The sequence below is a fragment of the Centrocercus urophasianus genome, unplaced genomic scaffold (assembly GCF_019232065.1).
Source record: "Centrocercus urophasianus isolate 14NV4802_14NV808 unplaced genomic scaffold, USGS_Curo_1.0 seq_39, whole genome shotgun sequence".
Lineage (NCBI taxonomy): Eukaryota > Metazoa > Chordata > Aves > Galliformes > Phasianidae > Centrocercus > Centrocercus urophasianus.
In genome coordinates this window covers 4435785-4462000 of record NW_024884966.1, presented here as the reverse complement: position 1 = coordinate 4462000, position 26216 = coordinate 4435785, and the positions used below count along the sequence as shown (strand labels likewise).

The 26216-nt window shown below is 42.6% G+C and overlaps 1 protein-coding gene across 2 annotated transcripts in view; it reads right to left on the bottom strand.

The window, feature by feature from the left end:
* The window catches only part of KIF13B (kinesin family member 13B), a 120592-nt gene that overhangs the window by 92582 nt on the left and 1794 nt on the right, over positions 1 to 26216 (bottom strand). For both annotated transcript variants that reach the window (XM_042832727.1, XM_042832728.1), the window contains exon 2: positions 15410 to 15503. In XM_042832727.1, coding sequence (XP_042688661.1) covers positions 15410 to 15503 — 94 coding nt within the window. The remainder of the gene's footprint in view (positions 1 to 15409; positions 15504 to 26216) is intronic.

Here is a 26216-nt window from a genome sequence, read left to right as displayed (position 1 = left end):
AGTTCCCATGCCTTCAGAAGGGTGAATGAAGCCAACAGTTTGCTTTCTCATGTTTGCACAACAAGCCACCTGGGTGAAAGGAAACATGATGACTGGGCAGAGGAAAAGGAAGAGGTGCGTCCTGAACCAGGCTCTGCATTGCACATGCAGAAGGCATTTAAAAATGGGTACTGTTTCATCCTCAGTGATGACTACAAGCCCTCTGTCTGTATAAAACAGACAGCAAGAAGTAATTCTGGCAGGTCTGCTTTACGTTGAGAGCATCTCAGACGATGACAACACCATGGCAAAAGAAGTCAGTTTAAGGAGAGGTTCTGAGGATATTTTAGGGTCTCTTCCCATCAAACACCTCAAAAAGGGAGAAAATCCTCCTACTCCAGCATTCATGTGCAGCACTGCTATGATTCTTGCTACGTTTAGCATACAGCATGAGAAAAAGGCTGTGAAGCAAAGGAGAAGCTATAATTTGAATATATTCACTTGATTTAGCAATGAAATGATTCCCTACAAGCATCAGTGGCAACAGAATCACATAAGAACAGGCTACAGCAGTTGGGAATTCAAAGAATTAAACAGAGGTCTCCTTTTAAAGCAGCATTCAAAGGAATCTGAATTTCAAAACAAATTTCAGGTCTTTGAATGGTATGCTTTAAATCACAATTAAAGTATATTTAGCAGCCACTTCAGTGTATGATTTCCGGTCCTTTCCCAGTTTGTATAAATAGATTATTTTTGAGCCCAAACACAAATTCATTATATTTCATTATATTCCTCTGCAAATGCACTGATTAAAAATGTGCTCAAAACCTTCAGTTATAATCTAAATCATAACCATTTGTAAAACAGCAAAGAAGTTTAAGTTAAGTTAAGTTAAGTTAAGGCCACTTTATTAATTTCAGTGGATTTATTCCTGAACTACTGTATACCTACAGAGAGGACAGCAAGAGACTGTTATGCTGTAATTAGTTTCCTATTAGCCTGGAGGTGTCAGGACAAACTAAGTTGCCAAGTTAGTTTCTTTTGTGGTAAAAATTAACTTCATTTTTCTGCAAGGATGGGTTTCCTCAACACATCTCCCCAAAGAACCAAGCTCTTCCTAAGCATTGATCCTGACCATAAAAAAAACCAACAAGGATTAATGACTTCTGTGCAACTTGGCAACAGTTTTAAAACTCAGTAGTGCCAATGAAGCCTTCAGAACAAAATCTGCTGAAATTCATAAGGCCCATGTGTCTAACAACGCACTCAAACTACAGCTTCTCTTTTCCAGGCACCAGTACAATAAAATCCTGGATAAAATCTCTGCCCATATAGGAAGCTGGTCCAGCCTTTAACAGAGTGGGTGATGCATTTGTTACTTACACAGGACCTAAAAGAAGCTTTACTAGCACCTGCCATACTGCCAGTGTCCAAAGATGCAGGCAGCAGCTATTGTCCAAAACTCAAAGAGAAAATATGAAGTATTCAAATATCCACAATTAAACTGGGCTTGTATCTTCAAGTCTCCATTTACCACTGTTTTGGAGATGGACAGGTTTGGAATTCTAGACCGACCTACCTGACTACCCAGAACATGGAGATCCATACTACTGCAAAAAGACTCCATTATAATCTGGAGCACGTGGCTGAAGTTCTAGAATTCTGTATTTAAAAACCAGAATGTTTCATGATGCTTCCCCAGCTGAGTTTGCAGAACACTGAAATGCTGGATCTTTCCCACACAAGAAATTGGTCATAAGGTACACAACTGAAATACCAAAGGATCTCCTGTCTCCAGTGCTGAGGGAGGCTGAAACCTTTGCCTTCCTCCAAAGCGTGTCTGTGTGGGAGTCAATGCAGTCACAGCTATGAGACAAGAAACAAACATAAGGGAAAAGCATTCAGCTTGGAATTTCTTCAGGCCCCATTCCAGATGGATGCATCAACTAAGTTTTAAATTAAAAACAAAACACAACAATGTCAACATTTCAAAATTATTACTTACTTGGATGGATGTTCTACTAAATATAGTTTATCAAAAGGTTAAGACCTCCATCTTTATAATAATCTCTTGCAAATTATGTTACAATTACCTGCTGACATCACTACAGCCATGAAAATGAACCTGTCTCAGTTTCCACATAACTGCAGATACAATTATACAGGGACAGCAGGTATTTATATAGAGCACTGTCGGTTCAGTCACCACACCTCAGTAAGGTAGGCCTTTTCCAAAGTCTACCACTCTGAATAAGCTCACTCAAAAGTACACAAGCAAATCATGGTGGTGGGGTTTTTTTTATTGTTTTTTACATACACAGCAATACAAGTTAGCCTTGAGAGCTTCAAAAGCCAATAGGACACGGCCATGGGCAACCAGCTCTAGGAGACCCTGCCTCAGTAAGGCAGTTGGAACAGGAGACTTCAAGGGTCTCTGCCACCCTCAACCAATTGCAAGCAGTAACCTTCATCTTCTGGAAGGGAGTTGGTGGCATGACCTTACCTGGAAGAGCACCACCCTAGAAATCTCAACAGGAACTAGAAGCACAGAGAAGGAAAGTAAAGATATGAGGAAATGACTGATCACAAAGCATACAATATCTTTTATCAGAGCTGTCATGTTTAACCCAATGGCAGAAATAGGTTCCCCAGGGAAAAGGCCACAGCACCAAGCTTGCTGGAGTTCAAGAAGTGCCTGGACAACAGTTTCAGACGTAAGGTCTGATTTTTGTGTGGTCCTGCATGGAGTCAGGAGATGGATTTGAAGATCCCTATGGGTTTCTTCCAACTTCAGATGTCCTATGATTATATGGTTTTGGCTAGGATAGAGTTAAAATTTCTTCCTCGGGGCTCATTAGATTTCTGATGAGAAGAATATTGATAACACATCAACATTTTAGTTGTTCCTCAGCAGGGATCATGCAGAGCAAAGGACTTCTATTCATGCTGGCTGACCAGCAAGGAGCCTGGAGGTGTACAAGGAGCTGGGAGGGGACACTGCCAGGACAGCTGATCCCAGCTGATCAAAGGGCTATTTTATACCATACGACATTGTACTTAACAGTGAAACCTGGAATGAGGGGAGGGGATGTTAGGAGGGATGGCATTTGTCTTCCCAAAGAACACGATGAACCCTGCTTTCCTGGCAGTGGCAGAACATCTGCATGCCAACGGGAAGCAGTGAATGAGTTTCTTGTTCTGCTTTCCTTGTTATCTTAACCCATGAAGTCCTTGCACTTTTACCTTTCTGATCCTGTCTTCACAGGTATGCCTCACTACACGAGCACAAGCCTGTTTGTCATCACCAGAGACTGGGTCTACTCCCGAAACAATGACACAGTGCTGCAGCAATGATTCAGCATGCAGAAATGCACTTACCCTGGGTCGCTCATACTGCTGTAGCTATGATTGCTACCCCAGCATTGGACATGCTGCAAAGTGCTGTTTCTGCCATTAGATTAAACTCTTAGCAGCAGCAAAGAAGGTATTTCAGTACTGTATGCAATAACATTGCAGGGGCAAAGTAAGGTTGTAGCATGAAATCAGTGCATGACTTACTCACTCTTGTGGGCTGTATAGTTTGGAAACGGTAGAGATGCTTGTAAGTCTCAGCTGGCATCAAAGTGGTTTCAGTAGATTAGCAAATCAACCAGATAACTGCTTCCTCCCAGAGCCATCCCTATTTCTCTCTGCCACAAAATTTGCTTATGCTTACTATTTTTTTATTTTTTTTTTTCTCCACACCTACAAAGTGTTTCATCTTTCTGCTCTGCACACTATATATAATCTTCCTTCCTGTGGTACCACGGCTAAAGCCTGCAAAGTCATCTCTCACTGAATCTTCACAAAGAAACCAGAACTGTGCAAGCTATCAGAGGAGCCTTGTTGGAGAAATGCCAAAGAATTCAAAAGAGCAGAAACCTTCATATCAGGAAAGGACCAGGCAGGAGAATAAGACAGCCGATACATTACTTTTTAATCAGTTGTTCACATTAAAGTTGTTGATTTTTAAAGTACATTTTTAGCAAGTATAAATAAAATTCGTATTACAAATACGTTTAACTAACTCTTAAAAAACAAAAATCGAAGTTGAAACTGTTCATTCCTGAAGGGCTACTCAGATAAAAGCTGGGTGGATATCCTGTTTCTTCATTTCACTAATCTGATCAGCACAGTAGAGCTACTTCTGCTGAAGAACAGAACAAAATGCTGGCACAAGTTTATGAACCCTGAGGAGAAAGAAATAAAATGTATTATGCTTTGCAAAAGGCTAAAAATGAAAGGCAGTGGAACTTCCCTACTGTACGGCTTCTTTTTGTCACTCCAACAATACAGAGGCCCCAAGTTCTGGCCCAACTGTGCTATGTGACCTAATTTAAACCTTCTTACATTAGATATCAGTCAATATATATATATATATATATATATCTACTGGATTCCAGGGGCTGCAAATAGAAAAAGAAAAAAAAAAACAACAGAACAGAAACAACTCTATGGTGACTTTCCTTCAGCCAAGTAAGAAGTGTACAGCAGAGCTGAGACAAACCCCAAATCCCCCAACAGCCACTGCCCTTACCAGAAGCCCATTTCTTTTCTCCCCAGACATATAAAAGTGTCAGCTCTTTTCCTTTGCATTCATTTAGCTAAAGACATCACTACTTAACCTGACTGCTTCTGTCCTCAAAGGAATGCTCATTGGACAATATGCTGTGCATTTTTGTAACATGGTGTATGCTTATCAAAGCTGTCAGAGTTAAATGCACTGACTGAAATTATATTATTTGATATTCCATGGCAGTTCAAACTTTTGCTTTGCCTTGGCCACAGAGTGAGGAGGAATTGTCTTGAACCACATACACGTAGGTCACTCCGAAAGCAATGCCTCCTTCCTACAGCTGATAACATTGTTTGTCAGAGCAAATTCTCAGCTAGAAAACACAATTTTTTAACATAATCATCACCATTAGCTCCGCATTTTCTTCAGCAATGAACAAGAGCCTGCATGCTGTGCTCATAAAAACCTGAACCAGTGGAAGTGACCCAATATCACTGTCACCACTGCTGAAACGCACCACCCCCCGCCTCACTGTGCTCACACCCACAGCCTGGGCTCCATCAAAGCTCAGCAAGTGTCAACGAATGTCAGTGGGGGCTGCTTTTTTCTGCGTGGAGGAATTCAGTGACACACCTTTGCTTCATCTGCACTTCCGTGTCAGATGCCGTTCTGTCCTAATGCCCCTCTGCTGCCATCTGTCCCACAGCAACAAGACACGATGAGCTACTGGTGGGATGGCTCAACCTCTACAGCCATACTACCAACAGCAGCCTCTGATGACATGGGCCAACATCACAAAATAGGATGTAATTACCATCAGAGCAGCCCTCAAAAAATACATAATATAGTATATGTAATATAGAGCATATGGTTCAACTGCAGTGGTTGCAACTCCTATTGAGTTCTCAAGGTGTTCTTCAGAGATTTTGATAAAATTCTACTCATCCTTGAGAAAAGTTGTTCACAAATGTATGTACTGTCAAAAAGTGGTGACATGAATAAGTCCAGACTATGCAGGGAGGGATATTTCTCACTGCTATGACATGGCTTATAGAAGTCCAGCAGACAGACACGATCAGATTTTTGAGTTGAATATCTGATTGCAATTCTATACGCTCCATTCGACAATTTGAAAGTCATGTATTTATGATGTCTGAAAATGGAGTCTCAAACATACAAAAAAAATGATAATTATTTGGCAATCATGAAACCTGTTCTCAAATTCCTTTACCAAAACAGAACACAAGGCTGCATATTTTTATCTGTTCACAGAGTGCATTTAGCCAATGTGTCAAAATGCATACAATTACTTGCCATAACTTGAGTTAACCCTGTACCTCCTCATGCCCTGGCTTCAGCCCAGGTGGGATTAATAGCACACTGATGTCTGGTCAATGCTGAGTGACAGCTGCACTGAATGCTGAACTCATGCCATAACAGCACAAGAGAAGCCAGCTTTCTCCTGCCCCAAGTGACCAAAAGAATGGACAAGTTATTTTAAGGTAAATTAGAACCAGAGGAGGACAGTTGAGTATCTCTTAAATAAATAAAAATGCAACAACAACAAACATTTAGAGTGCCTCTAAGAGGAAGCCACAAAAGCCATACTGCTGTATGTTTCCAGGAAGAACAGCCGTTCCAACCCAGAGGGAAGGGTGCTGCCCATGCACCAGCAGCAGGTGCTGCATTCCTGCAGGCCTAGCTCATAGAAAACAAAAACAATACCTACAAGATGTTGATTGTTGATTTCTCCTCACAGGAGGAGGTGAGAAAACTGCCTCTCTGTCTTTACCATCTGAAATTTAAATAGGTGAAAGAGTATCAAAGAGTAAAGCAAATCTTGAGGTGCTAAGGTAACTGCACCTTTCCCTTCTCTTACTGTAAAAGCTTAAAAATGAAGATAAAGAGGAATTATCCTCTCTGAATTCAGTAGCATTAATTCCAGCTTTACAGCACTGTAAGATGTTGGCAGAGCCAGGCTAAGTGCTTTAAAGGTAACTAACTGTCAGCTGTGTCATCTTTTGAACTTCCAATTCTAAAACTGCACCCTGACAACAAAGGGAATAAGAAGTAACTGATGCAAACAACTCCAAATACTTGATCAAAGTCCTTCAGATTCATGGCAATAACACAGTAAAAGGTACAAGGTCTCTCCTTTTGTTTGCTTCCCATAACAAGACAATAAATAGTATAAAAAGCAAAGCCTGGCGGTTTTTATATTCTGTTTTCCAAAACTGGAGTTGGAAGTTGGAGTTGGAGGAGTTGGGGGAATCACAGAACGGCCGGGGTTGGAAGGAACCTCAAGGATCATGCATCTCCACCCCCTGCCACATGCAGGGCCATAACCTCCCCATTTCATAGCAGCCCAGGCTGCCCAGGGCCCCATCCAATCTGGCCTTGAACAGCTCCAGGGATGGACAGGGCATACACAGCCTCTCTGGGCAGAAAGTATATATGATACTGCCTACCTGTGCAGTTGTAAAAGCCTTGCTGAACTGCCACCTTCCACAGAACCCAGCAGCTCCAGCCACCGAAACAATCCCGCAGCCTGCAGGGGCATGATTCCAACCACTAAACCATTTTATAGCCTTACCTTACGAAGAGCTGAGAATTAAGATGGAATCATTCCACAGAAGTGCTCACAGGCACAACATTCATTCACAGCTCTGAGGGCAGGCCTTGGGTTTGCTCTCCTACCCTTGTTCACATCTCAACGCAGTTTACATCCACTGGGCCATGCTCCTATCTTTCTTGAATCTATTTGTTTTAAACAGGAAATACACTTTAGCACCTTTAAGTCTTGTGTTCAGTTATCAGATCAACATAAAAACTAAGTATTTCAAACTCAGAGCTCAGCTTTCATTACCTATCCTGTGTTTTCTTCTGCTTGTGCTATCAGAACACAATTTGTTAGTGTCACTTCCTCATTTTCATACATTCACGCAGTTTTCACTGCATTTCACAGAATCACAGGGTTGGAAGGGCCCTCAAGGATCATGAAGCTCCAATCCCCCTGTCACAAGCAGGGCCACCAATCTCCACATTTCATACCAGCCCAGGCTGCCCAGGGCCCCATCCAACCTGGCCTTGAACACCTCCAGGGATGGGAATTTCTACCATTCTAAATTATTACAACCAAATCAAAGGTTACGTACTTCTAAATTAAATTTCATCAGAGAGAAAAACTTACATTGCAGCAAACAAACAAACAAACAAACAAAAAAACAATTATTGGGGTAAACTGGAAAGCACTGTGTCAAATTTCAGGCAGGCTGTTAGGAAAAAGTTCTACTCAGAAGGAGTGGCAGTACAGTGGCACAGCTGCCCAGGGATGTGGTGGGGTCACCTGGAGGTGTTCCAGAACTGTGGGGATGTGGCACTGAGGGATGTGGGCAGTGGGCATGGTGGGGATGGGGCTGGGGTTGGACTGGGTGATCTTAGAGGTCCTTTCCAATCTGAATAGCTCCATGATTCAATTTCTAGTTGCACTGAAACTGAAGTTCTGAAGGAGACCGACTCCAACCAACTCTTCTGAAAGACAAAAGATTTGTCTGCTTTAACTTATGGATTTAACAAGTCATGAAAACAACACATCACAGTCTCCTTGAAATTCTGATGGCATGATAGTCTAAGCTTCAGATATAGTCTGCTTTAAAAGTAAACCTGTATGCAGTTCCCTCAGAATTGCTTTTTTTCTTTTTAAATCTCCATTCCATCAAAATATTTAACACAATCATTCTAGTAGTTTCTATATGCCACAATATACCAAGTTTATTTATTTTTAACTCAAGGAACTGGCCATTGCTGCTGGTAGAAAGTTGCAATGGAAAGGACCTGCTAACTGGTTTCTATTTGCAGCAAAAGTCTGCTCCTTGGATAACTCACAGTCAGAAGCCTTTGCCAATTCCAGAGAAGTTTGTGTGAAGGACAAGCTGCTTAGCAACTATCAGCATCCACTTCCAAACACTGTCTGCAGGCACGTCAACGCTGCTAAGGCTTCTCCAGGACTTGCTGTTCAACGATATGCTCTTTTAGTTTAGCACAGAATTAAGGCTATAGGTACTTTACAGATGTAGCAAGTTCTAAGAAAAAGAGCCAGAAGAAGCCAAGAAACAGAAGGTGAAGGCTACACTTGAGTGTCACTTGGCATGTGATTCAAATTAATTCTTCAGCTGTTACTTAAAGTCTTCAGTGTAGTCGGTTGTTAACAATTTTGCCAGATCTGCAACAACTGAGTAAAGCTTCTCTCATATAAGCAATCTAAGGTCAATCTAAGGGGATGATTGCTAGCAGTGCTGTGCTTGTCTAATTCTCCTCTCAAGAAGACGCAGCTCAGGTTAAAAGTAGCTTTCACTTACAGCATGAGCAGAGAGTTTATAAACAACAGATAATACCAATTTGCTATGGCTACACTGGCTGTAAAGCAGTAGAAATAAGTAAGCATGATCTAACTGGAGGGCGAGGAACTGTCTTTAAAACAACACACTGTTGTAAACAAAGTCTCACTGTTTAATTTCCTTAAGCAATATAAACCAGGATCAAGTTCTTTCTTAAGCACACTGAGACACACGCACGCTGGAAGAATTGCTAATAGAGCTTAACATTTCTCTTCACATTGAGAACTTGTGGATGGTTTCTACCTTGCATTTTGCATTTCAATATAGATGGCAGCCGAATGTAGTCCAGCTTTAAACTATATGAAGAGGAATGTGTTCCATAATCTAGTTTTATATGACATCCCGCACAATACACTGATAATGTGCTGAAAAAGTAATGGTTTTACCTGAATTCTTTCAACAATTTAAGGCCAATTCTTTTCAATACGCTGCAGCAACACTGACTTGAGGTAGATTACCACAAAAAAAAAAAATAAAAAAAAAATCATCATCATTTTAAAGAATATCATGCATGAAGCAAAAGGTGCATCCACAGATAACAACTGAACTGCACAGAGTCAGCAATATAGGAAAATCTCAGCATTGCTTTTGCAAACATGCATTTCCTCCAAGCTGTCATGCACTCACAAACCACCACTATGGGTGTTGGGAAAGGCAGGCTTCCCTTTCTTTTGGATGTCAGCTATCAGTCTGGGGAATACAAACACGCTCCCTCCCTCCCCCACGACTTCCTGGAACATTTCTGCATTATGAAACATCACTGAGAATCTGCTGTCTGTGAGACAAAGCTGAACTAACATCTAACCCCAAAATTTCAGTCTCTATTATCATAGAATCATAAAGGGATCTTTAAAGGTCATCTAGTCCAACCCCCTGTGATGAAGAAGAATATTTAGATATTAACACAAGCCTGTAGCTGCATGGCGAGCAACTCTTCCTTAGCTTAAGGGGGTAACACAGCCAACTCTGCCACTAATTTAGCCTCCACACACTCACATCCCAAACTGATTTGTTCCAATCCCAAGCAGTTTAACACAGCAGGAATCAACACAATGCCAGGAATGATGCAGAGAGGCCAAGGAGCACGCAGCGCAATTAGCTGTCACCCATCCTCAAATGCAATAATGTTTCTTCATTTAAATTGCCTCGCTGTCAAACAGCAATCACACCACATCGTGCAAATGCTCCACCAAGCTCAATATTCAATTTCTGGTTACATCCAACAGCTGATCCTTCTAAGTACAGTGTGTGAACAGCTGGGGACCCTTACATAAAACACTGCCTAAGATGAGGCAGCTCTTCAAGTGGTTCCAACCTACCATCAGGCAGACTTCTGGTGTGTTTTCAGAAACGTGTGCATTTTTCCACTGATGCATACCAATAATTGCCTCTCACTGCTTTTGTATGGGTAAGGAGTTTTGCAGATTCACTGTGTATAGCACTGCACTCATACGTTTTCCTCATTTACTGATTATGCATATCCTCCAAAGGCAGAACAACTGAAGCGTGCATCCCTACGCACTCCTGTTACCACAGATTATTTTTAAAGGCCAAAGTGTTCCCGTTCCTTCTAGTGCACAGCTTTTCCAGGCTGCATTTGTAAATAAATACACGAACACATATATAATCATGCCAGCATTTCCTTCCTGGGCACCTCGAATTTCTCCCTGCTGTTCCAGAGGTTACAAAGAGAAATAAATATTGCACCAACGCAATCAAATACTACAGCCTAGACAAAAAGGATTGCTGTATTTTCAACTTTTGCTAAACCTTCCTTTAACTGCAGTTCTTGCCTTCCATTCCACGTATATCAAATACTTGAGTGAATTGTGCAAGTGACACATATGCTTCTTCACAAAGAAAATCTAAAAAAATAATGCAAGTATTTTTTACTGGCTACTGGTTTCTCCAGCCAACACACTGCTCATTTTTAAATGTTTGGAGAAGAACTATTTATGCCAGGGGTGGTTCAGGCTGGGTATTAGGAAGAGCTTCTCAGAAAGAGCAGTGCTGCAGTGGCACAGCTGCCCAGGGAGGTGATGGGGTCACCATCCCTGGAGGTGTTCCAGGAGATGTGGCACCAAGGATCACAGATTAGGGGGCACAAGGGGCAGGGTTGATGGTTGGACTTCATAAACTTAAGAGGTCTTTCTCAACCTTAATGATTCCATGATTCTGTGCGCAAACTTTACCACACCACTATCCAGGCATTTCCCACATAACTAGCTACATTAAGATTAGCATTTTCCATAGTTACCAAGAGAGCACACCATCAGAAACTCTCCACATATCAAATCTGGTAAGATGCAGTCACACAGCACATCACAGCCAGATGAAAGCTGGCATCACCTGCGCTGCCCGTGGCCCAGGAGTTGTGTAAGTGCTCAGGCAGCGCTGGCAGCAGCTCATCCTGCCTCTTGGAACACTCACTGCTGCCCAGCAGTAAGGCAGGGTGATCACACCAGGCTGACTGCAGCACAGGGACCTGCAAATGCCATCTTCTGCCTTCTAGCAGCTGAGCAAAAAATAGGTGAAAGCACACTCTGATTGTTTAGTTCTAAACAGTCTTTCTGAGCTTGGCAAAAGCTCTACGCATTGTAGTCATTATTTAGCATTGCATGTAGGGATTTTATAAACTTTCCTGTTAGATTACAATGCAAAGCTTGGCTCAACAGATGTATTTTAATTTGCATAGCAGGACCACCACAGTAGTGTCTGACAACTGGTAAGCCCTTGCAATCCTCCTATTTATTTTTTTTAATTTAGAGGTTGCATACATTTACAGCCTTTCATCCAAGTGCATGCTTGATGCTTCAAAATGAGTGAACTGATGGCACTTGGTCTTTGAGACTCCCTGATTCTTGTATTCCAGTTCCCATTTTTCAGCTCCTAGCTCTTCGACAGAATTGTTTCCCTTTGTCCTAATCTTCACTTCTTCTAAAGGCTTAAAGGGCTTTTCAGCTTTAAAAGGGAAAAAACTCTTCAGTCCAAAGCTGACCTACTGAAAGACTTAACATGCTGAACTGTTTATTTCAACACAAATGCTCCCTCAATTCTGGAATTGCTCTGTTGTGTAGAAGTAAAGCATCCACAATAAAAAGTAAAGTATCTGCAAACCACAAATTAAGACAAGAGTACACAGAAGTCAGCATTCCTTTAATCTTTTTTATAGCATATTCACTTAATCAAAAGGCTAAAAGATGGTTTGTTGGGAAGATTAATGCTTCGTTTTATAGATAGCACAACTCACGCACAGGCACATGGCAGACTGATACACAATCAATTTCAGACCATTTATCAATTATACACCAATTACAGCAGTAAATAATAAAGTCCTTTTTCTCATTCCACAAAATATATATATATTTTTTTTTTAAAGTCTTTTTTGGGAAAGGTAACGATCACAGCACAAGCAAATGGGTAGTAAATAATTAAAAGAAAGGTAAATTGAAGAACCTAAAGAAATGCTTTTCAAAAGGATTCTTACAGGCATTCCAATCGTTGTTGTAGCATTTACCTCTTCTTTTCGATCTGAATGAGTTCACACTCTCTTTCAAGCCCTAGCCACTAAGTAATAATATTCTGGGCAATCTTTGCAGTGCACAGTAAATCCTGACATTTGCGACAGAGAGAACAGACAGCTACACAAGGCAAAAAAAAGAAGCGGTCAAGTCACGGTGATGGTGCTGCTCTTTGCTACCGACTCCCTGGAGGTTCATACATCCTTGGAAGAGGAGATTTTGATTTAGAGGTCATTTGGGGAAACTTGTGACAAAACTCCAGGCTGTGCAGCAAATTATGTTAGAAAAGCAACTCAGAAAATGTTGATCATTTCAATACAAGAAACCACCACTCAACCAACACAAACTCAATATGCCAAGGCTAGGAACAAAACCTGGAGGTCATCCAATTCCAAAACTGATCCTTTGTACAACATCAGATTACTGAAACCAGTGCAGCACTAATAAGGGTCACTCCATAAAAGAAATGGATTCGCTTCTCTGTCTCAAGAAAGGTCATTTCTTGGTTAAAGAAAACCAACAGGACACGAGATTTATGAAGCTGTACAAAAACAGACTTCCTTTTTTGTGACCAAGCGTTTTACATGCATTTGCTAATCCTCAAGTCCCCAGAGAAATGTGCAAATGTTATATTCAGCTTGTAGACACAGAAGAAAGTGAGGCTGACCAGCTGTCACCTGGATTTTCAAATAATTCCTTAATTTTTAATGGAAAATTCGAAGAAGCCAGCTTCTTTTTCTCAAGACCTGAAATGGTTCCAGTGGCAATTGCATCAACACCATTTGCTATGTCCAAAAGTCAGGTCTCACACATCTCAAGTTAGGTATCGTCAAAATGCGCAACAGATAGGGAGAAGACTTCTCTGACCTTTTTTGCAGATGGACAGACACATTATAAAGAATTCTTTAGCCTGCAAGAAGCACTCTGGGCAGACAGGACAAACAGACACAACTGTGGCCCTATTTCGCTTACTAAGCTCAATATTTACACTCCTACCCATCTCTCAAACTTGGTTTCTACCAGAAAGGATGGAAATGGGAAAACATGCATGTTTCCAAAAGTCACAGGCTGTTTTTACAAACTTAGCTCCCAGCCAGAGCACAGCTGAGTCATACGCAAGCAAGGATGGGACAGCACAGATTTCTACCTCTAAAATTTTATCCACAGTTCCTAAACTGACCTTGGCATTTTAATGAGAAATTAAGCTAAGCTGTTAAGGTTTTCAAATGTATCCTGCTCGCTTTGCATGTCTCTACGGAGTTTATTTACAATACTATTTTTATTTGTAGAAAAGTAAACTTTTTCCTTGATCTGGTATTTCAGATTTCTCTGGGGGAGCTGCACAAAGACAACTTCATGGGTGCCCATCTTAAGGGTATCACATTCTGGGTAAGACTGTTCTACATCCTCACTACTCCAATTATGCTTCTGAGATTTGTTGTCACAATGTTTGTAGGCAAATCTTCCACGCACTTAATGGGCCTCCACTTTTCTCTCTTTTATTAATCACCCCATATAAATTTACTGTGCTTGCTGCTCAGATTAGCAATGGGTATTTGTGAAAATGCAAATGAGCCATTCTTCAGCATGGCACGCCAGTTTCTCACACAGGACTCACCATCTTGTCTGGGAAGCCAATGCCATTGCCAAACGATTCCTCCCTTGCCAGGGGGCATGATCTGCATGACGTGTTCTCTCCTGACCACACTATGAACATTTTATAACATATCTGTAACAACGAACGATGCAGCATTTGCTCGGTCATCGTGCTTTAAGGGAAGCTCTGAAATAACATTCTTCATACCACTAAGTTGGTTTTTGAGAATCTCGTTTACCTGTCATTTTGTGCGGTTTCAAAGGCTCACATCAACTCAGCTACTTGTCAGCTGAACAAAGCACGTGTTTCTGGAGGAGGCGGATATTAACGCAAACAAAAACACTCCACCCCCACACAGCCATTTTTAAATATCTTCTTAAAGCTCCAATCCCACTGCCTATAGTAAATCTTCTGGCTGCTGTCAATAAAGCATCTATTGCACTTGATAGTTTGCTTTTCCATCTATTGCATCTTGAGGTTTATAAAGTTTAAATTAGCAGGGACCGGGAAAGAATGCTTTTACTGATCACTGGCTTTGTAGCTTTACTATGATATGTTGCATTTAAACAAAGCTCTTTTGTGTGTTTAACTGAATTTCTCTCACTTCTGTCACCCTTAACACCACATCCCCCCTATTTTCCCTCCCAGAAAATAGACCGTGATTGATTGTACAAGCCCAGTAATGGGTTCTGCCTTTTCCTGGACCCCTGTTACTTTGTTTCACACGTACATTCTTCACATTTCCTCCCCTTGCAAACAAGCAATAAATTAATTGGTCCCAACCTTAACCCTAACAAACATTACAGGACTTCTCACAGTAGTTTAACAAATTGATGCCAGTTCCTACACAAACTAGTTCCTGCCCTCAGCCACCTCTCCATGTATTGTGATGCATATAGTGTCTCACTGGCAAGACCATCCTAGAGCTACACCTCTCCACCATGCTTCTAATCCTCTTCCCACACACACTGAATACAAGTCCACGATGAGAAAATAACCATCCAGGTTTATTTCATTCCAAATTGACAAAACTGTGCCCGGCTCAAATTATTTTCCAGATTTAAATATCTTCAGTCCCATAACAGCATTTGAAAACAAATGAAACAGTTCACAGACCAACTAATTGCTATCACATTGTTTATAGCAGGAGGCAAACGTTTGTTTTTAAAATGCAGCAAGTACTTGGTTATCAAAGCATCTTGCCAGCACAGTAAAGTCAGCCTTACTTTACAGATGATGGTAAGTATATAGCAGAAGGAATATATATGTAATTTATTTAAACTGAAAGCCCTCTATCAAAGCTTCAGTTTTTGCCTCATTTAATTTACAAAACCTGACCTTCCTCATTCAAAAATCTTACCTGGCATCTCCTTTTGAAAGGTTGGTGTTTACAGGATGAAGAATAACCTTGTTTGCATCCACATCCACCACACATTTTGTATGCAGATCAAGCTCTGTAAAGAAATGAGAAAGTGTCAAGTGCTGCTCTTAAAGCACTAGGATTATACACACCATTACTTCCTCCAGACACCAAATTTATTCATGCAGCCTGACAGCCACCCATCAGCTAGAGAATAGAAACAGGACTATTGCCAAATTCCACTTCTAGAGATATTCTGCCGGGATGGATTTTGTCCAGCTTTAAAGCATGCACTCTTTTCAAAACAAGAAAGAGCGCTTGGGTTTTTCTGAAGGACAATCAGCACATACAAGGCAGTATGAAATTTCTTCTGGGGAAAGATCCATTAGGCATGGTACCACTCTGACAGCTCTTCTCACTGCTGTCTCAATGCCTCCTGCTCTGAGGGAAGGCTGCCCCTGCCATCTGCAGCACGTTTCCCTGGCCACTCTTGTGCTGCTGCAGCACACCATGCCAGCTGTCAGTCCCGGGGCACCTGCTCACTGAAATTCAAGTCCCATCAAAAATAATTTAGGTATGAGCGTGGAGGAAAAGGCTTATCCTTCCCAACAGGCTCCAAGCCAGCTGGAAAGCCCAGCTCTTCCAAATGATGCTAAGCAATGGGATATATCCTATGAGTAAGAAGAATAGCTGGAATGGATGAGAATTCTTAGCTCTAGAGGCAGAGGAAGCAAAATAAAAGCTTAGATAACACTGACAACCGCCCAAGGCATCCACCCAGTGACAAATGGAATTAGATACAAAAGAACAAACAGCCACTTGCAACCAAAATCACTGCCTATAGACATGAGCACAAGCAATCCACTCCTATCTTCTTACGTTCCAATGCAGAACTTGGAACGTGCAGCCAAATGCTGATGCCTACAACCACGACCCACGAATCACACCCAGTGAATGCCCAATGTTCTCACAAGCCGTCATGAAGAGAGGCTACACACAATAACCTCTATATGGAGTTCAACACCCCACCTCAATCACCCAAATATGCACGTCTAATCACATTAATTAGAATCCTGTCCTCCTCTGCTCTTTCCTTCTGTGTCACCTCTACGTGCTCATTCACCTCACAGCACCCTATAAACTCAGACTGCAAATCTCTCATGCAAAGACCACAGATCTTAATTTATTGCATGGCATCTCGCTGGCTTCTCACTACTGTTAAATAGCATAGGAAAAGGAAGTTTCTCTTATTGGCTTTTTGTTATTAGAGATGCTACAGGTCTTTCACTATTTGAATGATAACAAAGAAAACCAAAGCTCAAGTTTACCAGTCACACGAAACTCCAGTTCTTTCTGAACTGCTCTGTTATTAAACTCCGCTTTTGTGGAAGGAAGAGACAGACAAGTTTCAGAAGCTGATGTTTATTTTAATGTCTCTCCACACCCTGAAAGTCGATTTACCTATCATTAGTATGTAATACATGCTTCCTTAGTTCAAAGTATATTCCTCATGCATCCCAGATCCGACACGCCACTATCTCGGTCCGGCTGGTTAGTGATTAACACTCTGTATTGCAGTGACCTGCTTTTCCTCAGCCACTCAAGAAGGTTTTTACATGCTACTTCCCTTATGGAAAGCACGAGGCATGCTCATTCTGTATACAAGTCCTATGGCTGCTCTCATGTTTTTTAATCAACCTCTCGAGGGAGAATGCTGATAGTAGGTTTTGTGCCCGAGACTACTGCTAAACTCAGAAGTATAGTAAGCATTCATTTGATCTCTGTGAAATACTTCCAAGAGCACACACAGACAGGATACAGGAGTTCCTTACAGTGCTCAAAATGGATGTGTTCAGCCACTGCAGAAAGTTAGAGCAGCCCAGTGAAAGGTCTGACGAGCATCTCGGGCAGTGCGGATCTTCCCAGTGGGGAGTGAGGAGGCACAATAAGATGTCCTGGCCAAGGCTGAGGTGGTACATCAGCTCAGGGTGTCCCATGAAATCAACTTCAAGAAACAGCTGCAATCAACCTCTAAAGCTGTGTTATTTATCAGATACCCTTAGGTAAGGCTATGTATTTCACCTACCCTGGCAAAAGTTTCATGGAACAGCACTGCTTTTAGCTAAAAACAGTTTAAAATCTGCTTTATAGCACATCATACACTTTCTACCAATGCTTTCTTTGTTACAAAGCATGTTCTTTGACTGATTTCTGACTTCTTTAATGACTCCAGGTTTAGAGATGAATCTGACATCAGCCACTATTGCAAATCATAATTTCAACCTCATTAAGTCTTCATTGTTACTAAAGCAGGTTAGAGTCATAGACAGATTATCTTCCTCTTCTCCTATGATCACACAGGTACCACACCCTTACTTTTACTAGTTTCAGTATCTCCTAGGTAAGCAGAGCACTTTCTGCCCCTGAACAACAAGGAGAAGGAGGATGTGCCAAGGTAAGAAGATAAGCACACACATCCAAAACCCACTGATGAGTTCATCTTGCAGCAAGGACTTGTTTGTCAGGGTTGGGCAGCATTGTTTCTTTCCACTGCAGACACAGACAATGCAGCCTGGAATTTAGAAGTGAAAAGATGACACGGATGGCTGACACACTCAAACTTCAGACATTTATCACAGATCCTGTAGCTCTGTGTTTTCACTGTTATACCAACAAGACCTAAAATCTCACCCATTAATATTGCTAACATTCCTCTACCTTCAGTCATCACCAGGCAAACACAATCAACCACTCATCTGCTTCATCCAATCAGGAAACCAATCAGCTAATTGCTTTTGGAAAAACTGAAACTAGAACTCGTCTCAGGAAACGTGTACTGCAGGAAAAGTCTTTCAGAGCTTCAGCATAAGAGAATTGTGACATCCATAATAAAAGGTATTATCTTCATCACTCTTCATCACAGCAGGACAAGGGGAAATGGTTATAAGTTGAAGGAGGGAAGATTTAGGTTGGATGTCAGGGGAAGTTCTTTACCATGTGAGTGGTGAGGTGCTGGAACAGCTGCCCAGAGAGGCTGTGGATGCCCCGTCCATCCCTGGAGGTGTTCAAGGCCAGGTTGGATGGGGCCCTGGGCAGCCTGGGCTGCTGTGAAATGGGGAGGTTGGTGGCCCTGCGTGTGGCAGGGGGTTGGAGCTTCATGATCCTTGAGGTCCCTTCCAACCCTGGCCATTCTGTGATTCTGTGATCTCAGAGTCATGGAAGTGCTAAGCAAAGCTGGGCTAAGTGCAAGGCTAATTGTTAAGCCATGGGCATCCAAGCTACTTGCAGAGTCTCCCCAATGACTTTGTATTTCCTTGTCAGAAGGAAGGCTTCCTTCAAACCCCAGCTTTTCTCTACCATTTCTCTTGATTTTTCAACTCCCCACAAAAGTGACAATAAAAATTTAAGCAATGCAGATCTTTAAGTGAAACCCCACATGCATGCAAATCTGAAATGACTACAATAACCCTAAATGCCTTTGATAAGCCTCATAAGCATTGCAAAAAAAACCACCACCAACAAAAACACCACCACACCATCCATGCCCTCTGCAGTTTTTCACTAGCCTAAGAAATTCAACGTGCTTCAGATAAGGAACAAAAATGAGAAAAGCAGAGAGCAGGAAAAGCACCCTGGAGCAATGTACCACCATAACTAATGGTGGATTCAGCAGGCCAGCAACGTGATGGTGCACTCCCAGCAACAGGTAGGAGTTTCCCTTCCTTCTCTAATAGCAGTCACGCCTCTGGTAATCATAAACTCAGCACAGCACATTTTCCACAGCAGTGTCAAGAAACATGAGCAGAGGTAGGCCTGAATAGGCCTGGGGCAGAGACAAAGAATGTATGTGAACCCTGGAGGATGGGGAGAGGAAAAATACTTTGGAAAATGCTCGACATTTTCAACTCTAGGAAATCTCCACTTTCATTTTCAGATCAATTAGGGAACTCTCTTCATAAATGGGCAGCAAATAGCAATAACACCGGCTGGAAATTGAGGTTCCCAACTCATTCCTCTAGTAGGGATCTGGAGTCAACTTTTTACTTTTTAAACTGCCAGTAGATTTTCAGGAGCTTAACATTCCCTTGAAGGTTAGAAGCGGACGATTGCAGTATGAGTCTTCAAGCTGCACTGAATAAAAAATTGCAGTCAGTTCCTTTTGCCTTTTCCAGTCTGAAAAAGCAAATAGCAAGATCATTTCGAAATGTTTAAATACTAATTTAAACATATTTAAAAGTTTATTTATCGTACACTAAGTAAAAGCCAACTAACAAAAACAGAGGCCTTTGTTTTTGTTGTTGTTTTCTCAGCAAGCTAAAAGCTGGCTCAAGCACAACAGGTCCTCACATCTCCCTGCCAGTGTTTGTTGCCTTAAACTGACTGTTCTCTTTGCCCTTTGCTATGCAGAAGCCAACATAAATAAAGGCAAAACTAACTGACCACACAACAGAGAGTGAAAATAACTTAGATCTAAATGACCCTGCTAAGAGCTTAAAAGACATTGTTAGCTGAAAAGCTCTCTTAAGGCAGTCATTATAAGCTGTACTGACTTAAGAGTTTGGGACAAAAATGCAGTAATTTGACTCATCCCTAATGCTTACCAACACCAAGTCAAAGAGGTGTCTTTCAAGCTGCTCTTCTATATATTCACTGCACAAATATCATTCATGAAATTTTCAGTTTGTGGCAATTAAAAGTCATCAAATATGCATGAGTACATCTGGAAGGGCACACGATGCTATCTTGATGACGAGGTTTAAGTCAACTCAAACACATGAGCACAGTGAATGCAAGCAAGCTAACCTCACTTGTTAACGCCACGTTACTCAAATGGTAACGAGTTTAATTTACCTTCTGTTGTTTCATTTTCTGCAAAAGAAGAGCTTGCCCAATGGCTGTGGTGAAGGCACAACGTGTATGTGGACACTCACCTTACCCACAGGCAGTGCTGCTGCTGCACGCGCTGCTCAGCTCACGAGGACTGAGGACATGAGCAGCTGGGTGATTCTGTGATGCAGCCAAGAGCTCGGAGAAGTTCGGCATAACTCTGGGCTGCTTTGTTTCAGGCTTCAAAGTGAATGAAATGCAACGTTTGCTCTGCCACTAAAAGCCAAGGCAGAATTATTCACAGCGAGCACGATCCTTTGTCTGCTTCGTGAAGATGAAGCAGAGGTGAAACCAGAGCAGAAATGTAATCTCATACTGCACTTAAGGCTAGCTCTAAAGATGTAATTAGCACAAGAATTGCTTGCCTTTATGGCATCCCCATTTGCCTGTGTGGCAGTCCCACCGGTTCTTCAGCAGTGGGGAATAAACATGTAACACCTGAGGATTCCTCAAAAAACAATTGCCTGCCTGAGGAATGCAGGGTGAAACACGAACTCTGCCTGCTTTTCCCATTTGTCGCCCTGTCTCCAGGGCGCTCCTACCACAAACATTATTTCATAGGTTATCAACAGCGAGCAGGAAATACTAAAAAGCCCAGGTGCCCGTTTATCACAAGGACAATGGGGAAGAAAAGCCTGGTGCTCATATATTGCCATCAGGATATAACAGGTGCCATTTCATGTACTCTAATGCCATAATTAATCTTTTAAGACTGCTTGCACAAACTCCAATTTATAGATACAATGTTTCTGTCGTAATCTTCACTGGGAAAACAAACACAGAACGACCTCTGCTTCCTTCCCCCAAAACAAACACACGCGTCAAGTGACTGAGAGTGCAACCTCCTAAGAGTAGGACAGAAAATTAGCACCTAACACTGCAGGCAGAGGCTTACACAGATAGAGAAGCAAATTCCTTCCTGACAGGCACTGGAGACAGATGCTTTATCATCAAAGCACAAAGGAGCCCTGTCTGCACACAGAAACTAGTCCGGATGAATATGCACATTAGCATAATAGATACCTGAGTGTCCATTTACAAGCCATCTAGCTATCTACACTGGAAGCCATAGGCCACAAACTTCCAAAAGCAGTGTTCTCAGATAGCACTGCCAGAAGCAGGGCTGGGTGCACACAGCACAGACCCAGGTGGGCATAGGCACCCAACCTGAGCTTCCAGCAGCCTGCTGCCTGCCCTGCTGCTGCTCCTTGGGATGCCTTTCCAATAACTACAACTCAAAGGGCAGCTGTCACACGGAATGATGCGGGTTTGTGGGCATGGTGGTGACAGGTGGGTGGTTGAAACAGATGATCTTAGAATCTTAGAATGGTTTGGGTTGGAAGGGATCTTTAAGATCATCCAGTTCCACCCCCTGCTATAACCAGGGACACCTCCCTCTAGGCCTGGTTGCTCACAGCCCCATCCAGCCTGGCCTGGAATGCGTCCATGGAGGGGCATCCGCAGCCTCACTGGGCAACCTGTTCAGTGTCTCACCACCCTCACAGTAAAGAATTCCTTCCTAATATCTAGTCCAAATATGCCCTCTTCCAGTTTAAAGCCATTCCCCCTCATCCTGCCACTACAAGCCTTTATAAAAAGTCCTTCCCCAGCTTTCCTATAGGATCCCCACCTTCATAATTCCACGAATCTGTGACTTTTTTCGCAGTTAGCTTTCTGACTCATTTGAACAGAAGAGTATTAACTCAGTAGAGGTGCAGCAACATTAAGCAGGCATGTGGCAATGGCTTGGTGGTTGAGCCAATATTAATGGAAAAAATGGTCTTCTCCAACCCTAATGATTCTACGATAGCAGTTGTTTATGCTGGCATAAGGTGTCACTGACCACATCCTTCAGTGCAACTCACAGAATTATAGAATCCTTAGAATTGAAAGGGACCTCTGAAGGCCATCTAGTCCAACTCTCCTGCAATGAATATGGACACCACAGCTAGATCAGACTGCCCAGGGCCTGCTCCAGCATGGCCCTGAAAGCCTCCAGGAACGGGGCAACAACTACATCTCTGGGCAACCTGTGCCAGCGCCTCACTACCCTCACTGTAGAAGACTTTTTCCTTATATCTAACCTAAACCTGCCCTCCCTGAGCTTGAAACCATTTCCCCTTGTTCTATCATCACAGACCCTGCTAAAGAGTCTGTCCCCTTCTTTCTTGTGTCTCCCCTTTAAATACCAAAATGCTGCTATCAGGTTCACTTTGCAGCCTTTGTACTTTGCCAGTATTTATAAAGATTTTACATTTTAATTAACACCACATTCAACTGACTAAAGGCACAGAGAAACACAAGGGTTTGAACACGCCTATGGGATGTTTGCACACTAACATCACCTGAGACTAGAATGTTGAATACAACAAATCTGTATTGAAAAGCCTCAAGCTGTCTTTCGCTCTGCTTCATGGTATGACCTGAGCTCTGCACATAAACAGGAGGGGGAACGGCTGTTTGTGAGGGTGGATGGTGATGGGACAAGGGGGAACGGTTTTAAACTGAGATGGGGGAGGTATAGGTTGGATATGAGGAGGAAGTTTTTCCCCCAGAGGGTGGTGAGGCACTGGAACAGGTTGCCCAAGGAGGCTGTGGATGCCCCATCCCTGCAGGCATTCAAGGCCAGGCTGGATGTGGCTCTGGGCAGCCTGGGCTGCTGGTTGGTGACCTGCACACAGCAGGGGGTTGGAACTGGATGAGCGCTGTGGGCCTTCTCAACCCAGGCCATTCTATGATTTTGTGATTTCTCCCATCGTACATCAGTACTTCTTAAAAACTGGGGCATTTTACAAATTCACTAGGTACACTAGGAAATATTTTAGTGAATGACATATTGCAAGAAAACCAAGAAAAAGAAAGACTTCAAAAGAAACAGTGCAAAGCTCTCAATTTCATAAAAGCACGTTAACTGAGATCTTTATGCAAAGTATGGTTTCAAAAGTATGGTTTATGGTTTCAAACTCAAAGAGGGGAAGATTTAGATTGGAGATAAGGAAAAAGAGATTTTTACAATAATGGTGCTGAGGGCATAGGCTGCTCTGAGAGATGGTGAGCACCCCATCCCTGCAGACAGCCAAGGTCAGGCTGGATGGGCTGTGAGCACTGATGGAGCTGTGGGTGTCCCTGCTCAGGGCAGGGAGTGGGACCAAATGGCTTTGAAGGGTCCCTTCCAACTCACATGATTCTATGAAATACAACAGAGAAGTCATAACCACTACCCCAAAGAGCTTGCAGCTTCAGATGTGATGCTGCAGGTGAAATAACAACTAAGTTGCTTTATGAAAGCATGGCTTCCATAGACAGCCCGTAGGATTTGGGCTCAATTTGAAGCATAATGCAAAAAATAACACACATCTGAAAAAGTGAGCCATTCAAGTATAATTAGGAACACTTCCTCTCACTGCTACAAATTAGTACTGCAAGCTTACTTTATAGACTGCCACTTCACATTGGAGCAGGTCCCTCAATACGATCACCTCAAAATGCAGCACCATAAGCAGACATTTGATGCAGAAATCCCTTCAACATACACACAGTCCTTATTATACTTTTATGAGCTGTATAAATTAGTAATGGTTAAACATACCACTTTTATTAACCTAATAAACCCTCGCCTTAAGAAATTCATAATTCAAACACTAAAGACAACCACCACCACCACAAGTAAACATTGCAAAGCTTCAATTCCTACAGTTGCAGCCATCTGACAGGTTTGCAATTTTGAGCCCTTTGGTGCAGAGGGAAGGAAAAAACATTACTCGTGACCCTGAAGAAAACAAATACTTGCTTCACGTCCAAAGTCCCAGAACTTCGGACAAATGTTATTTAGAACAAAGCACATACTAAAGGTTTCCAAGAAAGCCTCAAAGCTTATTAAAAAAAGCAAAGCCACAGAACTTTAACAACTAGATGGCTCTTAAGAAAAGCAGCTACACAAATGCTTACATTTAGCACCGAGGAGGTAAGAAAATATTAGGCTTATTGCTATTTCTGTAAATTCTAGGAACATCAGAAACATCACTCGACCATAACATCTGGATTATGACAAATAACTTACCCAGAAATAAAACAAATAACAACAACAAACAATTCCAGGAAATCTTGTTTGGGGTAGGGAAAGGAATTCCATCTTCTAGGCTGGACCTATGCAAAATTAAGGTCCCTTTCAACCCAAGCCACACTGTGATTCTGTGAAATCACATACTGCTTGCAAAGTAACAGGGCATTAATAGCTGCAAAGCAGTTCTTACAAGAGGAGGTACACCTAACTGCCAAGCTACGTGTAGGACAAGCGCTCTTTCTTCCCCCTGAACAGGGAGTACTGGATCCTCAGACATCCACCACTCCTGCATGACCTCCACACACAGAATCACAGAATGGCCAGGGTTGGAAGGGACCTCAAGGATCATGAAGCTCCAACCCCCTGCCACACGCAGGGCCACCAACCTCCACATTTCATAGCAGCCCAGGCTGCCCAGGGCCCCATCCAACCTGGCCTTGAACACCTCCAGGGATGGACGGGGCATCACAGCCTCTCTGGGCAGCTGTTCCAGCACCTCACCACTCTCATGGTAAAGAACTTCCCCTGATATCCAACCTAAATCTCCCGTCCTTCAACTTAAAACCATCTCCCCTTGTCCTGCTGTTATCTGCCCTTTCAAAGAGTTGATTCCCCTCCTGTTTGTAGGCTCCCTTTAGGTACTGAAAGGCTGCCATGAGGTCACCCCGCAGCCTTCTTTTCTCCAGGCTGAACAAGCCCAGCTCCCTCAGCCTGTCTTTGGAGGGGAGGTGCTCCAGCCCCCTGATCGTTTTTGTGGCTCCTCTGGACCCTCTCCAACAGCTCCCTGTCTTTCTTGTACTGGGGGCTCCAGACCTGGGGCCTCACAAGAGCAGAGTAGAGAGGGACAATCACCTCCCTGTCCCTGCTGGCCACCATGCTGATGGAGCCCGACAAGCTACAGCAAGGCCACAGCGAGTCTTTTTGGTATGTTATCTTTTTCAGTTTCTACGGAATGAAATAGCTCTGATAACAAGATACACCCCCCCCCCTCCCAAAATACATACACCTCCTAATCTATAATCTTCTGCCACATTTCCCCCCCTGATTTCCACCACTTCATCCTCTATTACTTCTGCATACGCTCTGTGCAGAATGCAGTTCCTAGCTAAAAATAGCTTGAAGACCATTGAAGACCACAACACGAGCACAAACCAGGGGCTGTATGAAAGATACATACAACAGAAGGGCAAGGTGCGTTATTCATCCTCAAAGATTCAAAACTTGACTGAACCTGTGCAACTTAGTCCAATTTCATCTGCAATTTGATCCAATTTGATTGGACTAGAGACCTCCAGTGGCCCCTTCCAACCTGAGTTATTGTACAATCTCACAATCCAGGCAGTAAAAAAACAAGACAAAATATCTAGGTCACAGCCAAAATGACCTATGAAAGGAAAGTGATATGGACAAGAAGAAAGACCAAAGCTAGAAGGAATACAGCCCTGGATATAACCATGCATATATGTAAAAAAGTTTTTTTTTTTTACATCAGGAGTGGTGAAGCACTGGCACAGGTTGCCCAGAGCTGATGGGTGCCCCATCCCTGGAGATACTGAATGTCAGGCTGGATGGGGCTCTGAGCAGCTGATGGAGCTGTAGGTGTCTCTGTTCACTGCTGTGGACTTGGACCAAATGACCTTTAAAGGTCACTTCCAACTCAAACAAATCTATGATTCCATCCCTGAAACACGGCACCACCTTCCAGGTCCACTCCCCACCAGTTCCTACCTCACTGTCCCTGAATCCTGAATCTTCTCCCACCAATTCTCTACAAGGATGTACCTGCCTTCAATTTTGCACACTGCTGAAGTTAAAAAAAAAAAAAAAAAAAAAAAAAAAGCTGCAGAATTAAAAGCT